The following is a 14755-nucleotide window of genomic DNA, read 5'->3' as shown; positions in this document are numbered from 1 at the left end:
CCCAATAAAAGAATGAAAATCCCATCCCATCCACATGATCTGAGTAGCTATAAAAATGCAGTATTTCCATTTAAGATGCAAAGTAAATCCAAAATACCCGATCATATTCATTCAAGATAAAAAATTAAGATTTTTTTTAAAGTCTCTTAAAAACAGGGAGCCCCTGAAGGCATCTTATTGTAGCAAATAAGCTACTAAGTTCAGACTAAATGGTTGCATTAAGAATTTGACAACCAAAATTATATAGCTGTATTCCACAGAATTCATGCTTGAAAAATATAAAAAAAGACTCACTTAGGCTAGGTTGAAACATATAATGCTTTTAAAATATAATGCTTTGCTATAGAAAAATGTAATTAAACATGTAAATGGCTTAATTTTTTAAAGATTCTTTTATAGCCAATTGTTTACAAAGGTAGAATAATTCAAAGTAATTTTATTTTTTTTTACAAAGAGCAAGTACAGGAGCTGTTCAAAATCATGTATTCAACCAAAATGAAATGTGACTTGTACCGACTGCTGATGTTGTCTTGATGTTTGATAAGAGTTGAAATCTGTGAAGCGATTTGAATAGATTACCTTTTATAAAAATAGTAGTAGTCTTTAAGTGTAGAATACTGCCTAACTCTGGAAATGTAGGAAAAGTCAGCATTCTTTAGGTTCAAGATATTAATTTTAAATAGCAGCTGAATGTGGCCTCATGGCAAAGCATAAAGACCTTTTTTTCCTTGAAAAGGAATTTCAGAATTGTCCTTTCCCCTCACAGTATCCTAAAATTTTTTTAAAAAGGGGGGTGCACTTTCCTGTATGTCAGCGTTCCTTGAAACTCTGCTGAAAGGAGGCTGTCAGTCAGGGGTATAAATAGAGTCCTGGGTAAATCCTTGAAGTTGTCATTCCACAGCAAATCCACATGTTTCTTCAATGGCTGTTAGCAGCTTTTCATATAACTTTTCATAGCTTTCATAGGGCGGAATGTCTATTCGATTGAAGCTGTAAATAAGCAAATCAGATTTTACACAGTTCATTCAAAACAGGTCAACTGGCCTGGTAAGTGTATACTAATTAGTTTACCCTAATACAGCCACATTACTCTTTGTGTCACATAGAAAACGACAAGAAAAAGTTTATATTTCTCTCAAGTAGAGATTATTGCTTTGGGGTTTTCCTACCAATTTCTGGATAATCTTAATTCACTTAAAAGGAATGATAAGCAACTCTTTTAAGGGTCCATTTAGTAATAAGAACAACAAACGAAATGTCAAATCTGTTTGGAACTAACAGCTACATACATGGAATGAGGGAAAAAAGCTACAGAAATAACTTACCAAGTGTGGGCTTTTGGCAGGTTGTTAGTGCAGGCATCAATCTGGTGTATGGTAAAGAGTCGTGGGCCTGCAGCACCTGCAAAGGAAGCAAATGTGGGTCAGACCACTGTGGGTGCACGTATTAGTCTCCAGAATCTCAGGATAAAACTGGTACATAAATCACAGGGTCGAGGGATAGGAGGGTACTGGTGACTCCATATAAGCTGCCAAAGGGCAGCAGGAAAACAGTCTGGGTTTTAAAAGCTGGAATTGACCTTGGATAAGGCTGGATTCCTTAATCTGCTAGCATTTCAATTTGAGAAAAAGTTCAGGACTGAAATCCTTTGCCAACTTCTATCTTCTACAGAAAATCAGTGTCCCAAAAAAGAAGTAAATGGGCAAATACAAGACCCAATACATATATATACACATTCAAAAAGATGACAACCTAATGCAAATTTAAGTTTCACAACTCAAACTTCACTGAGAGCAAAAGATTAGCAGTCTATAGAATAAATTTCAGGTAACATAAGGCACCCCATACAGACGTTTGTAGAAATACAACTTCACTTTATTCATCTGGGTAGTCCGATAAGGATGCGTTCTCCAAATGGGGAATGCAAGCGTGACTACAGTGTGCCTTCCCAGTGGGTTTCTGATATGTGGACTGTGGGCAACACTGTTGAATTACGTACCAGTCTTGCTTCGTATACCCTCAGTCATCACCAGCAGCAGCAGTTTTGAAAATAAAGAGCTTCAGAGGTAAAGGAAGCAACTGCCACCCAGTGAGGCACCACGATCATTAGCAATATACCAACTCATCCCCAAATTAAACAGCTATTCCATGGACAACAATTCTTAAAAATGGAATATGGCTGTAAAATGGTCTGATGCCATGCATTAATTAAAGTGCTCTGACCAAACAAATGACTTCCACGACTCATGCTGCCTCTTTCTATTAAAAGAATAAAAGTAGAGGGGAGAGGCATCCCAAGTGGGTAAATGTTTGCCAGGTTGAGATGTGAACATGGAAGCAGACAGACTCCCCCTACAGGAATGTGCAACAGAATTTAAAAGCAAGGTGACCGGAAAAGAAAAGGCAGAGCATCAACACATACGGTCTCTAACATGCGGCACTCACTACAATCACAGAGAACCCAGCAGAAAAGGCTCTTGGGAGGGAACAAAGGAAAGGAAGGAGAAGAAGGTATCAAGACATGAGAGTTACAGATAAGAACTAGAGTGAAAAGAGAATCTGTATGTAAGCACGTTTGTACACCACCTATGTACACCAAATACTGACCCTCTGCCCCCAATTATCAGATGCCCCATCATCTGTCCCTCTGGCTCTCTTACCTTGTAAAGCTTTGAAGCCCTGCAGAGGCACTCGGGACGAGCCCGTCACAAACTGAAGTAACCGCGCTCGTCGTTCTTCATCAAAAAACTCCACGGCCTTCCAAAACCACTTGACAACGTTGCTGTCTGGTGTACAGTGTTTTAACCGGGTGTTTACCTTCCAGTCATTAACATCTATCTTTCCAAGTCCACAAATAATGAGCTGTTAAAATATTGCACAAATAATGAGCCAATGGAAACCCAACCTAAGCCAAAAATTCCTTAAAACAGAACTTTAGATTTGCAGTGTTGGCTTTCATATGGTGTTCTTAATCGAGGGTAGACATCAGAACCATCTGGAAAGTTTTTCAAAATATACACACTAGGTCCTATGCTCAGAGATTTTAATTCTGTGACTCTGGGGTGAATTAGGATCCGTATTTTTTTAAAAGTTCCATGAGTACCTACTCACTGCAGGTTCCCTACCCAGGATCTGAGAACCACCACTGTGATGGACATAAGATGAAAAGTTCCATAACTTCACAGAATTGAAACTAGACTCAGAGTAAATACAGTTTATATGTGCCTGCCTTATGACCTGCATCTATTATTCGGGTTTCAACACTTATTAGCTTTGGGATTCTGGGCAGTTCAGTCACTTCCCTTGGCCACAGTCTTCTCTGCTGTAATATGGCAGTAACATCTGTTTCGTTACATCCTGCGAAAGCAACCAACAGTGCACAGGAACTCAAGAAGTTGTGTTGAATAAGTGATACAATCTGCTTAAAGTTGAACCAAAGTATGAAATACATGAATGCACTGATAATAGTGCTCTGCTTGGCATCCTGATGCAGGCTCAGTATAGATGAGGTATATCAAAATCACTTTGATATTATTAATACTCACACCTCCCTAGGGTCCAAGACTGACTCATCCTACTGATGTGTTTGTAACACTGAATTATGATCGTGTTTAGTGTAAAACATAATGTAACCTGCAAATCCTATATTTCATAATTATATTAACCTAGTCTAACACTAAAATAAATTATATACATATATTTTTGTAAAAAGCCTAACTTCATTAGCAGTACAAAGTATATAATAAACCCTAACGTTACTGAATAAAACCTGCAACAAAGCTTCTGTAGCGTCTGAAAAAATGACTGGCCACTGCCACACTAACAGGTAGTAGGTGTCCAAGCAGGGTTACAGAAGTACCCATGACCACAGACGATACCTCCCTAAATTCTTTTCTTTAGAGGAGTGGTAATTTTAAAGCCAAATTCCTTATTCATTGTACGAACAGATAAAAATGCATCGTATTTCAACTTTACTGCCATTCCTGCCATGTTTTCTTCCTCCTTCTTACTACTTCCTTCTGGTCATTTCACTACAGAATAGTCCAATCAAAAAAGGAATGGGGATGGTAGTGAGTCAAACCAATCTTTTTAGACTTGTTTGCTAACAGGTCTGTTAACAGATTTAGTTAGAAAGGATGTTGAAGTTAATGAATAAAATCATGTTTTAAATTATGTATCAACTTCAAATATTTATGCTATCCCTAGCCACTAATTAAATTTGGAACCTCAGGTAGAATAAAACCTCATTGTTTTTTCAAAGTAGTTCAGTAGAAATTGAGATGTATTTGTTAAAGGTCTTAATTATAACACCAACCTTATGGTGCTTTAAAGACTAGTTTTAGAATAAAAAATGGTTAACTGTTTATTATAGTTACTATTAGTAACAAATGTTTCCAAGGAGACTGAGGATGTTGAGACAGAGTTTAACATAAGTGTTTTAATTATTTCCTCTACGTTTTTGTCTATCAACTGCTTTCTTACAAAGCTTAATGTAAATCCAATTAAGCCTAGGCTTTTATTCCAAATAAATGTCAATATGGTGGAGACCAATTAATAAAGTTTTATTTAACTAAATCAATACCCACTTAACTAGGGGATAGAAAACAACACTGGAAGAATGTACACAGAAGACACGAAATCTATTAAACGCATGAACGGAAAATATGGAAAAATAAATTAAGAATAGTCACAATATAAGAGAGACTAGTTACTTGTAGAATTTCCAAAACATGAAAGGCTTTTCCAAAAGCAGGAAAGACTTTTCCTGTGAATTAGAATTCTCACAGCATCACATCATAAAACTTCAAAAGCACCAGAAATACAACTTTCCTCTAAAACTAAGTAACAGAAAATTCCCAAACTTTCTTTGTTATACTAGATGATGTCATGACATCAATACACTGACCTCTAACTCCTTCTCATCAAATGTCTTCAGCAGATGCTGTGGAATTACTTCATTAAATCCTTTCTGCAGGGCCAGGAATTGTGCCTCAATTCCTCGTAAAAATCTCCAGTTCACATAGAGTCTGGAAACATCGGACAGGGGTTTCATATGATCAAATATATTCAGGTTTGGTAATTATTATGAATCTCTAGTACTTTAGCAACATTGCACTTTACAAGCATCTAGCATTAAGAATTTAGTCTAAAATCTAAAAGAATCTCAGATTACTGAAGGTAGATGGATCCTGAGCTGTGAGGCAGTTGACCATAAAATAAAAAGCGGTAACCTTCCACTAACAAAAGCAGCATCAATACAGCAACTCTTCACATCAGAAAAAGTCCTATTAAACTGGAAGTTGGCTAGAGAGTAGATGGGTCTGAAGTTAAAATCAGAATGAAATGTCTTTCTCAACTTCTAGCATGCATGCCAATAACCAGAAAAAAAAGCCCATTCAACCAAAACTGACTATTTTCCTGGTTTCACTTGAAAATATAATCTGAATGTGTTGGGTGTTTTCTTTATATTTTGTGGGTTGTATATGGGGGAAGAAGAGGTAAAGAGAATCCCCATATCCAAAATGAGAAGAAACAGTAAAAGCCAATAGCAAGCACTTTTTGACTAAATACTCATTTTTCCCTATAAGCTTTAAAAGCCCTGGAAGATGTAATTTTAGCAACAAAAAGTACACTAAACTACATCTCTTGTGTAGCTCTACTTACGCCTTTGATTTGGACTTATAATTTATACATGAATTTTTTTTTTTAATCTATCTTCCCAGGAAAACCTCTCCACCTCACAAATCTCAGAATTACTCATACTCCCAATTTGCCAGTATTTCCTTTTCCAAACTTGGAGAAATAGTTCTCTACCTTAAGAAATAAGTTACTTAATATTAATGATATCCTTTGGGGGACCTCATTTTTTGTTTGTTTGTTTAAGGGGACAGCAAAACTGCACACCTGTAAAAAGTTTTTCTTTGTCATTTTTAAAATTTCAAAACTATTTTTTTTAACTCTTTATTTATTTATTCATTTTTGGCTGTGTTGGGTCTTCGTTGCTGTGCGCGGGCTTTCTCTAGCTGTGGCGAGCAGAGGCTACTCTTCATTGCAGTGCACAGGCTTCTTATTGCAGTGGCTTCTCTTGTTGCACAGCACGGGCTCTAGGCACGCGGGCTTCAGTAGTTGCAGCACGCGGGTTCAGTAGTTGTGGCTCATGAGCTCTAGAGCGCAGGCTCAGTAGTTGTGGCGCGTGGGCTTAGTTGCTCCGTTGGCATGTGGGATCTTCCTGGACCAGGGCTCGAACCCATGTCCCCTGCATTGGCAGGCAGATTCTTAACCACTGCGCAACCAGGAAAGTCCCTCAAAACTGTATTTGGTAAGGGAAAATTACTGTGTGCTATAAACATGACTGAATCCTAGAAAGTGAGCAGCCCACACTAGGTCCTGGAAGTGAGACACTACTGAAATTCAGGAAATTCCCATTCATTCTTCTTTATTTTTTTATTTTTATTTTTTTTGGCTGTGTCGCACAACATGGGGGAATCTTAGTTCCCCGACCAGGGATCGAACCCCAAACCTGCGCCCCTGCAGTGGAACTGCAGAGTCCCAACCACTGGACCACCAGGGAAGTCCCTCATTCTTCTTTTTTTAATTAGAAATGTAATACATGTTTGTTATTAAAAGAAAAATTATATTTTAAAAAATCAAATATTAACGGGGCTTCCCTGGTGGTCCAGTGGTTAAGACTCCACGCTCCCACTGCAGGGGACACGGGTTCAATCCCTGGTCAGGGAACTAAGATCCCGCATGCCGCACAGTGCGGCCTTAAAAAAAAACCCAAAAAACATTAAATGTGGAGACAGAGTAAAACCTGTAAGTCCACTCTTTTATCCTCTTTTCCCTCTCTACTTCCAGGCCCATCACCTCTACTCCTTCACCCTGGGCAAACATTTTATTTGGTAAGTGGCCTTCCTGAACATCTTCTGAGTATAAAACAATGCAGACTTTGTTCCTTCTAAGACTTGCCTTTTAAATGACAGCTTATGCAGAGTCTATCTTTCTTTAAATATCCACATAATATTCTGTTTAATGTATTTAATCATTCTCTTTCTAAAAACATTTTAGCAGTTTTCAATTTTTTACAAGTAGTATTTAAACATCCCTATTCATATTTCTTTAATCACATATGTGTTTCCAAAGAATAGATTCCTAAAAATGGAGCTGCATATGTGTTTTCATTTTGGTGGCTGTTATCAAATTGTTTTCCAAAAAAGCTACACCAATATTCACAATCTATGAGACTGATGGGCCTCATCTATAAACTAGAAAATTTTAGCCAATAAGACCTGGGGACATATCTGTACAAAAAAGTATAGCATGAATGTTTTTGTGTATATATGGTGAAGTTCAAACTCCTAAATTTGATTATCATAGTTTAATGTTTAGAAGAACTTTAGATACCATGAACCAAATGCTCTAACTCAACACTTCTAAATTCCTCAATCAACAGGTGATTTCATAAAACTTAAAGAACATTTTCTTGTATTTCTTTTATAAGAAATATATATATATTTCTTATATAAATCCACAATGTACTTATTTATAAATAGGATAAGTCCTAGTAATACAGCACAAAAGTGCTTCTGTACAGCTAGCTGTGGTAGCTACGCTACACATGACCCCACGAGCCGTGTGTCCTGGTATGTGTGCCTTTGGACAGCCCCTCCTCCACACCAAACCTGGGCTGGCATGTGACTCCCTTTAACCAAAAGAATACAGCAGAGGTGATGTTGGCCAGTTCCAGGCTTAGGCCTTAAAAGGATCCAACAACTGCTTTTGTGCTCTGGGAAACCAGCCACGCCATAAGAAGTCTGGCTATTGTGCTAGACAGAGAGGCCATGGTGAGAGTGAGGGGCCTCTGATACCACATGGGGATAACCAAAGAGCTCAGCCGACAGCGAGAACTAAGCCCCAGATGGTGACCCAGTGTCCATTCCAGCCAGCCCCCAGCCACTCGAGCCACCCTCAGTGAGGCACCAGATATGTGAGTGAAGAGGCCTTCTTAACACTTCCATCCCAGCTGACACCACATGGAGGAGAAGTGTGCTGTCCCTGTTGTCCTCGATCTAAATTACTGACCCACGGGATTGTGAGAAATAATAAAATGGTGGTTGTTTTTAAGCCACTAAATTCTGCAGAAGCCTATTTTGTAGCAATAAGTAACACTACCTAAACACATAAATGTTTTTCTGTACCGCCATTCTAGAACATTAAAACAAGGCTCCGGCTTAAGAACACAGAAGTGTTTACCTGACATATTCTTTTTTATTTTCTTCAGTAACAGGGATACTCTTGCCATTTGGTTTAAGTTCATGCTGAATAATTTCACCATAGGCATTATGTTCGACGCAGAAGGTATGGTCCAAAACACCTGTGATATCATTCTCACTAGGAAGGGAAGACAGGGAAAGACACTTCATTGGAAAATCTAAAATACAGATATTGTAGATGTATTAATTGGTGAGACAAATAAAACTGAGGTAGTTTTATGACATGCAAACATAGGGTTAGATTCCTTTTACTAGTTCTTATGCCATCATACCTCCTAGATTTGGGGCAGAAAAGTCAAAGAGCTTTAACCTTCATAAACACCAGGAACATTTTCCTTCCTGAGTAAGGAGAAAGCCCTGGAAAGCTGGGGTTTACACAGGGAAAACTCAGTTATGTTTGGCTTTCAGGTAAGAAGTCCTACTTGAGTCTGGGTAACCCAAGTGACTAAACACCTGAGTAGCCCCACTGAGAAAGCTACTCGTGTACTTGGCAAAAATAACCATGGCCAGTGTATCTTCACAAACAAATGACCCCCCCCCCAAAAACAGAACTGATTCTTACAAATACCCTTTTTAAAGTATGTTTTCAACAACCACCACTTAAGCAGGAATATCTTATTCTAACACATGCAAGATGGAAACACCTTGCATCGTGTTGAGGAAATCATTATGTATAAGTACTTTTAAAAATCATTTTTTATATTTCAAAAAAAGTACATCCATTTTGAAACATGTATCTTTTTAAAAAGTTCAGATTCTAACTATAACGAACAAGACTCAATACATACAGTATCCACACTAAACTGTTATGAAGATCTGGATCAACTAACTCCATGTCATCCAAGGTAATGGACTTCCCAAGCAACTGTTTATAAAAAGGCAATGTGAAACCACCATCAATATAATGTCCATGAAACACAGCCATTCCCATTATTCGTCCAACAAAGTGGAAGTATGATAAATGTTCCTGAAATTGAAAAGAGTTTACATAAATACTCAAGGTAGATACTATCCAGGGAATTTTTTAATAAAAATTAAATATTTAAGCAATGGTACTTTTTTAAATAAACAGTAAGTATCAACTTATACTCCAATTTATAACTATTTAAATGGAATAGGTTATCCTATCAAAGCCCAACAATCATTAGGGAGAGTCTCTATAGGGCATGCTTAAGATACTATACTTTGCTATAAAATATTACAGCAGAGCCAATGCCCCTCTCAAAGGGTAGTCACTCTGTAAAGTTTATCCTCAGAAATTAAGTCCAAACTACAGTCCCTCTGCAGCTTCATTGAATCACCTGCAGATCCTGTTCTCTTCCTCTCCTCCCGTCTCCTGCTAAGCCCCTTATAATCCTGGCTCTGTCATGGGAAAAAAGCTTTCAATTCTATACCTCCCTCTTCCTTTGACCTAACCAGAAACTGAACTTCAAAACATCATAGATTTAAGAGGACAGATTTCATGTCTAACTTGGACGAGAGTCTTGATTCTGCCACTTACTAACTATGTATACTTGGGCAAATTACTTAGCCCCTGTGGAACTAATCTTCCATACCTGGAAAAATGACGGTAATAATAGTATCTAAAAAGGGTCTCTGTGAGTAGTAAAATGAGGTGATGAAGCCCAAGGCACTGGACCTAGCATATGGTAAATGCTCAACAAACGTGAGCTATCATTACTACAGTGGCAGTAATGAGCTCTCCAAGCAGAACCTTCACCTAAAAATCTTCCCTTTATAAAGAATACCCTGCAAAAGGGCTTCCCTGGTGGCACAGTGGTTGAGAATCTGCCTGCCAATGCAGGGGACACGGATTCGAGCCCTGGTCTGGGAAGATCCCACATGCCGTGGAGCAACTAGGTCCGTGAGCCACAATTACTGAGCCTGCGCGTCTGGAGCCTGTGCTCTGCAACAAGAGAGGCCGCAATAATGAGAGGCCCACGCACCGCGATGAACAGTGGCCCCCACTTGCCACAATTAGAGAAAGCCCTCGCAGAGAAACGAAGACCCAACACAGCCATAAATAAATAAATAAATAAATAAACCCAAAGTTTAAAGAAAAAAAAAAGAATACCCTGCAATGAATCTAACATGCCTACCATGTTTAGACAGATTTGGTATTTCAGGATATACTGTTTTATTAGTTGGATGTTTGTATTTTCAACTTCTTTTACTTCTCTATTTAATAATCTTTAAGCTCATCTTTAAGCCTCCCTTTTATCTTAAAAATAGTTTTTTTCTTTTTAAAAAGCAATACCTGTTCACTACAAAATATTTACAAAATACAGACAAGAAAAAAAAATGCCTATAGTCTAACACCCAGAGCCACTACCAGTATTGTAGAGCCTTTCAATGTTTACACATATACATGTTTACCAAAATTTGTTTCATACTATTATTCTGTAATCTTCTTTTCACTTAATATATTACAAATACCATCTTTACATATTTTTAACTATTATCCCACAACATCATTTTAGTGGCTGTATAATATAACCTTGTATGGAAAGGTAACAGAAATAATATAAAAACAACAAATTAATAACAGCTGCTAACTCTTGTTGAGTGCTTAATTATATGTAATAGGGTTAATAATGTATAGCACTGTGCTAAATACTTAATGTGCAGGGTCTCATTTAACTGTCACAACCCTTCTCTCGGGTCCAAACTATATTTATTATTATTAGCAATGATAAAATTGAGGCTTAAGTCAATGAAGGTCACAAAGCTAGTTAGTAATGGGACCAGGATATGAACTCATGTCTTTCTAATTCCAGAGTCTATGCTCTTAACCATGTCATTCTGCTTCATGTCATAATTTAATCAACCCCCTCTTAATGGACAGCAATGTTGTTTCCACTTGGGGCTACTATAAACAGTGATGCAGTAAACCTCCCTGTGCCCAACCTGTTGCACATATCCATGATCATTTACTTGAGAACATTTTCTAGAAGAGGACTTGCCAAGTCCAAGGATGTGACTTGGACAAAGACAGTAATCCTATGTCACAAACTACACTGACATTTAAAGACAAAAAACATTGTAGGTCATACATTAATTTGTATCATTATAACCACCAATCATACCGGATTAACTGCAGAATCAGGATTGATCTGCAATGTATAGATATCATCTCTTGAATACTGGAAGAGGCCATAATAAGGATTCAACATTTCATGTGACAAGAGATATAACCACTCCCTAAAAAACAAGATATGCCAAAGGAATTTTTTGTTAATGAATACATCTTGACTAAGATATGCTATTAATCATGTTAGCAATGTTTTTAATAAAACAAAATAAAGGACTAACTAGTTATATAAAATCACATTAGAAACGTCTACCATGCCCCAAAAGTACATGAAAACTCTTGATTTATTGAAGTCACTTCTCACTCAATTTTGGGTAATTTTATGACATTTTTACATCAGAGAATCTAAGGATAATATCCAGAAGTACCAACTACTCGTTAGATGCTGCAGCCCAGTGGTCTGTTACTTTTAATTGCTAAACAAATTTGTAATTCATAATAAGTATAAAATGAAGGGAAGAATATGGTATTATTTCAAAACATCCATGTGGTCCATCTATACCACCCTGGTCCTCTCCAATCATGGCAGATTTATACTAGTTTATACAGATATATAACATTAATTTACTCTTACTTTTAGACAAGGGTATGTTTTATTGTTGATATTGTTTTAGTAAGAAAATTTCATTATCCATCTCCATTATCTTTTTTGTGTAAACCCTAAAATACACCATGATAAAAATGTAAGTGGTGAGAAACTGCAAGGCATTTGGTATAGGTGGGAACCAAGGGCAAGCCTGCATTTTCTGGGTATGTTCCATACCACTTCTTGGTTTCAAGCATACAACAGTGTTTTTAAAACCTCATAATAAACAGTACTATCAACTTAAGCTTATTAAATCATTTATATTTTCCAAAGTATGAAAGACAACTTGTTATTCATCTTGGTGAAACTGAAATAAAATGACTAGTCTAGGCTTTAAGGAGATGTCATTCTAGTCTCAACTCCTGTCATTCCTCAGCTAGGAAAGGCACATAAATGATATATTCTGATATTATGGATCAAACAGATGGAATAATATATTTTTAGGAAATGCAGTGAAACACTATTAAAGTAGTTAAAGGAAAATATTTCAAAGTCCTATCATTTGACGGAGTCTAAATCAAATCACTACACTTAATATTGGGTTGGCCAAAAAAGTTCGTTCGAACGAACTTTTTGGCCAACACAGTACTTGAAAACTCTAGAGATTAAAAAGAAAAAGTGAGGTCTCCACATAAGCAACCTTCCCACCTAATACGTCTTGTATGTTTTTTATGCATGTATGTGTTTTTTAAAAGAAAGTCCAACTTTTGTTTTGTTTTACTAAGTATTTAGAACATGCATAAAAGCAAAACTCTTCTTTTGGGTTCTACTATGGGATAAAGATCAGAAAAAGCAGTTCACTGCCACATGCCATTTAGTCCGCCCAAACCCCGAAAGTAGTGAGGTTAAGAAATAAACAACAAAAAACTAACTACTTATTTGGCCTATACATATAATTATAGCATTTAGATTCCATCAGCAGATAATTAACAAGTTTTCCCAACAAGCATTCAAAATCTACTTATGAGTAAATCATACGCATTCCACAGAAACTATCAAGCCTTAAGTATGATGTACAAGTGATAAATGCTAAAAATCCAAACTAAAGAAACTATCCATTTGCAGGTAAAAAGGTCACAGAATGAAAGTATGTCTACAGGTGAAAACAAGTAATGCCAAATAATGATTATGGGACTTGGTGGAAACACAAATTTAATTTAGGCTGGATTTAGATTAGGGGAAGCAGAATTATCATGACGGTCCTTAAAATGTTTTAATACAGAAGCTATAATGTTTCTGCTACATTTACATAAAGTGAATTCTCACACCTGGAAAAAAAAATACTTGATGTTTGAATGTAGCAGAAACATTACAGCTTCTGTATTGAAACATTCTAAGGACCACTTATGACATACATACATACTTACAGACACAAACATTCCTTTAACAAGGTTAAAAAGCATGGCAGTGTAAGCAAAGGGAAACAGTATTCAGTTTAGAATACGTCATTAAAATCTCAAGATTGTTACTGACAATGTAAAGCAGAGGGAATAACATGTACTGAAGGAGAGAAATGGAGAAAATATCGGGCCTGCAGACCCTACCAACAGTCCATATAGGGTTGCAGCTAGTTTACAGAGAAAGTCTCATTGGACTACATGATCCATTCGGGAGTTCACAAACACTCTTCTGGTAGCAGTACTATCCTAACCTAATTATGAATGTATCTACTAGGGTACCCTCTGTATTGCAAACATGAGGGAATATTATGCTAGAAAATAAATATCAATGAGAAAGTCACACCACAGGGAGTATCTTAAATTTGTAAATATAACGATCCATATGGCATTTACTGACGAGCAAGGCTTTACCTGGCAACCCCTCCGTAGTCAAGCCCTTCTTCTCCACGAAATTTTATCATTAATCGCTTCCAGAGATCTTTCGGTCTCATTTTCATGACTTGTCGATATGATTCCTGAAAAAAATGTTTAATATACTATTATTACTAGGTGCTTTTAACCTGTTATTTAAACTCTCCCTCCGTTCCACCTACAAAACATGTTTATTTAAATAAGGTAGAATTTGTTCAACAATCAAATCAATGGATAAACTCCAAGTGTTTGAAACCTCATGGAACTTCTAAAAACAAAATGGATATAGCTTAATACTGTACTACTGAAACCAATTCTTTTGATAAATATTATATTAAAAGCCTACTAAATGCAAAGCTCCATATTTAAGTCCTATGAACCACAGCAATGATTCCACTCACATTAAAAAACAGAATCTGATAGAAGTACCACTTTTTTTTAAGTTAGCTGATCTAATTCTAGGTCACAGACACCAATAGAAAGTAAAGGTAAGAAAAAGAAAGTTTCAAAGAACATAGAAAAATCATTAATGTGATCTTCACTAAACAGACAACTTTCTATTATTTTAAAAATACAAATGACTGACTACAAACAAGGTCAGAATGGTCCTGAGAGAAAAAAGTTCATCCTTTGGGAGAAGGATTATAAAGTTCCCAAACATCTTTTGTCCCAGAACACTCTAATAAGAGGGAAACCCCTGCCTTGGACCTCTGCCATTTATTATGTAAGAACTTTGAAGTTGCTATTAAAGCTATAAATCCAAAGATAAAAGGATATACTAGAAAGGAAGATTTTCAATAAATTAAGGAAGTAGTCCAACAGTAATGATTTTTTGATTTAAGAGTCCCTAACCTCTTGGAAGAATTAGAAAATAAGGGATGGATAATATCTGTGGTCTTTTAAAATTCATTAACAAATAAGTATCTGCAACTGCAAGGACCAAGCTGCCCCAATCAGAACATCTCACACTTCATCCTATTTAAATGTTTATCTT

At 36.7% G+C, this 14755-nt stretch overlaps 1 protein-coding gene across 3 annotated transcripts in view; it reads right to left on the bottom strand.

The window, feature by feature from the left end:
• Nucleotides 1-418: 418 nt before the first annotated feature.
• Nucleotides 419-14755, bottom strand: part of SMURF2 (SMAD specific E3 ubiquitin protein ligase 2) — a 118465-nt gene continuing 104128 nt past the window's right edge. For all 3 annotated transcript variants that reach the window (XM_082442043.1, XM_082442044.1, XM_082442045.1), the window contains 8 exons: nt 13762-13865; nt 11360-11474; nt 9062-9240; nt 8254-8391; nt 4907-5027; nt 2661-2862; nt 1326-1401; nt 419-990 (listed from right to left, as the gene is read on the bottom strand). In XM_082442043.1, coding sequence (XP_082298169.1) covers nt 891-990; nt 1326-1401; nt 2661-2862; nt 4907-5027; nt 8254-8391; nt 9062-9240; nt 11360-11474; nt 13762-13865 — 1035 coding nt within the window. In that variant the 3' untranslated portion in view covers nt 419-890. The remainder of the gene's footprint in view (nt 991-1325; nt 1402-2660; nt 2863-4906; nt 5028-8253; nt 8392-9061; nt 9241-11359; nt 11475-13761; nt 13866-14755) is intronic.

Source organism: Balaenoptera physalus (genome assembly GCF_965194825.1).
Source record: "Balaenoptera physalus genome assembly, chromosome: 20".
Lineage (NCBI taxonomy): Eukaryota > Metazoa > Chordata > Mammalia > Artiodactyla > Balaenopteridae > Balaenoptera > Balaenoptera physalus.
Note: the sequence above shows the minus strand (reverse complement) of the source record. Positions and strands in the feature narration are given on the sequence as shown.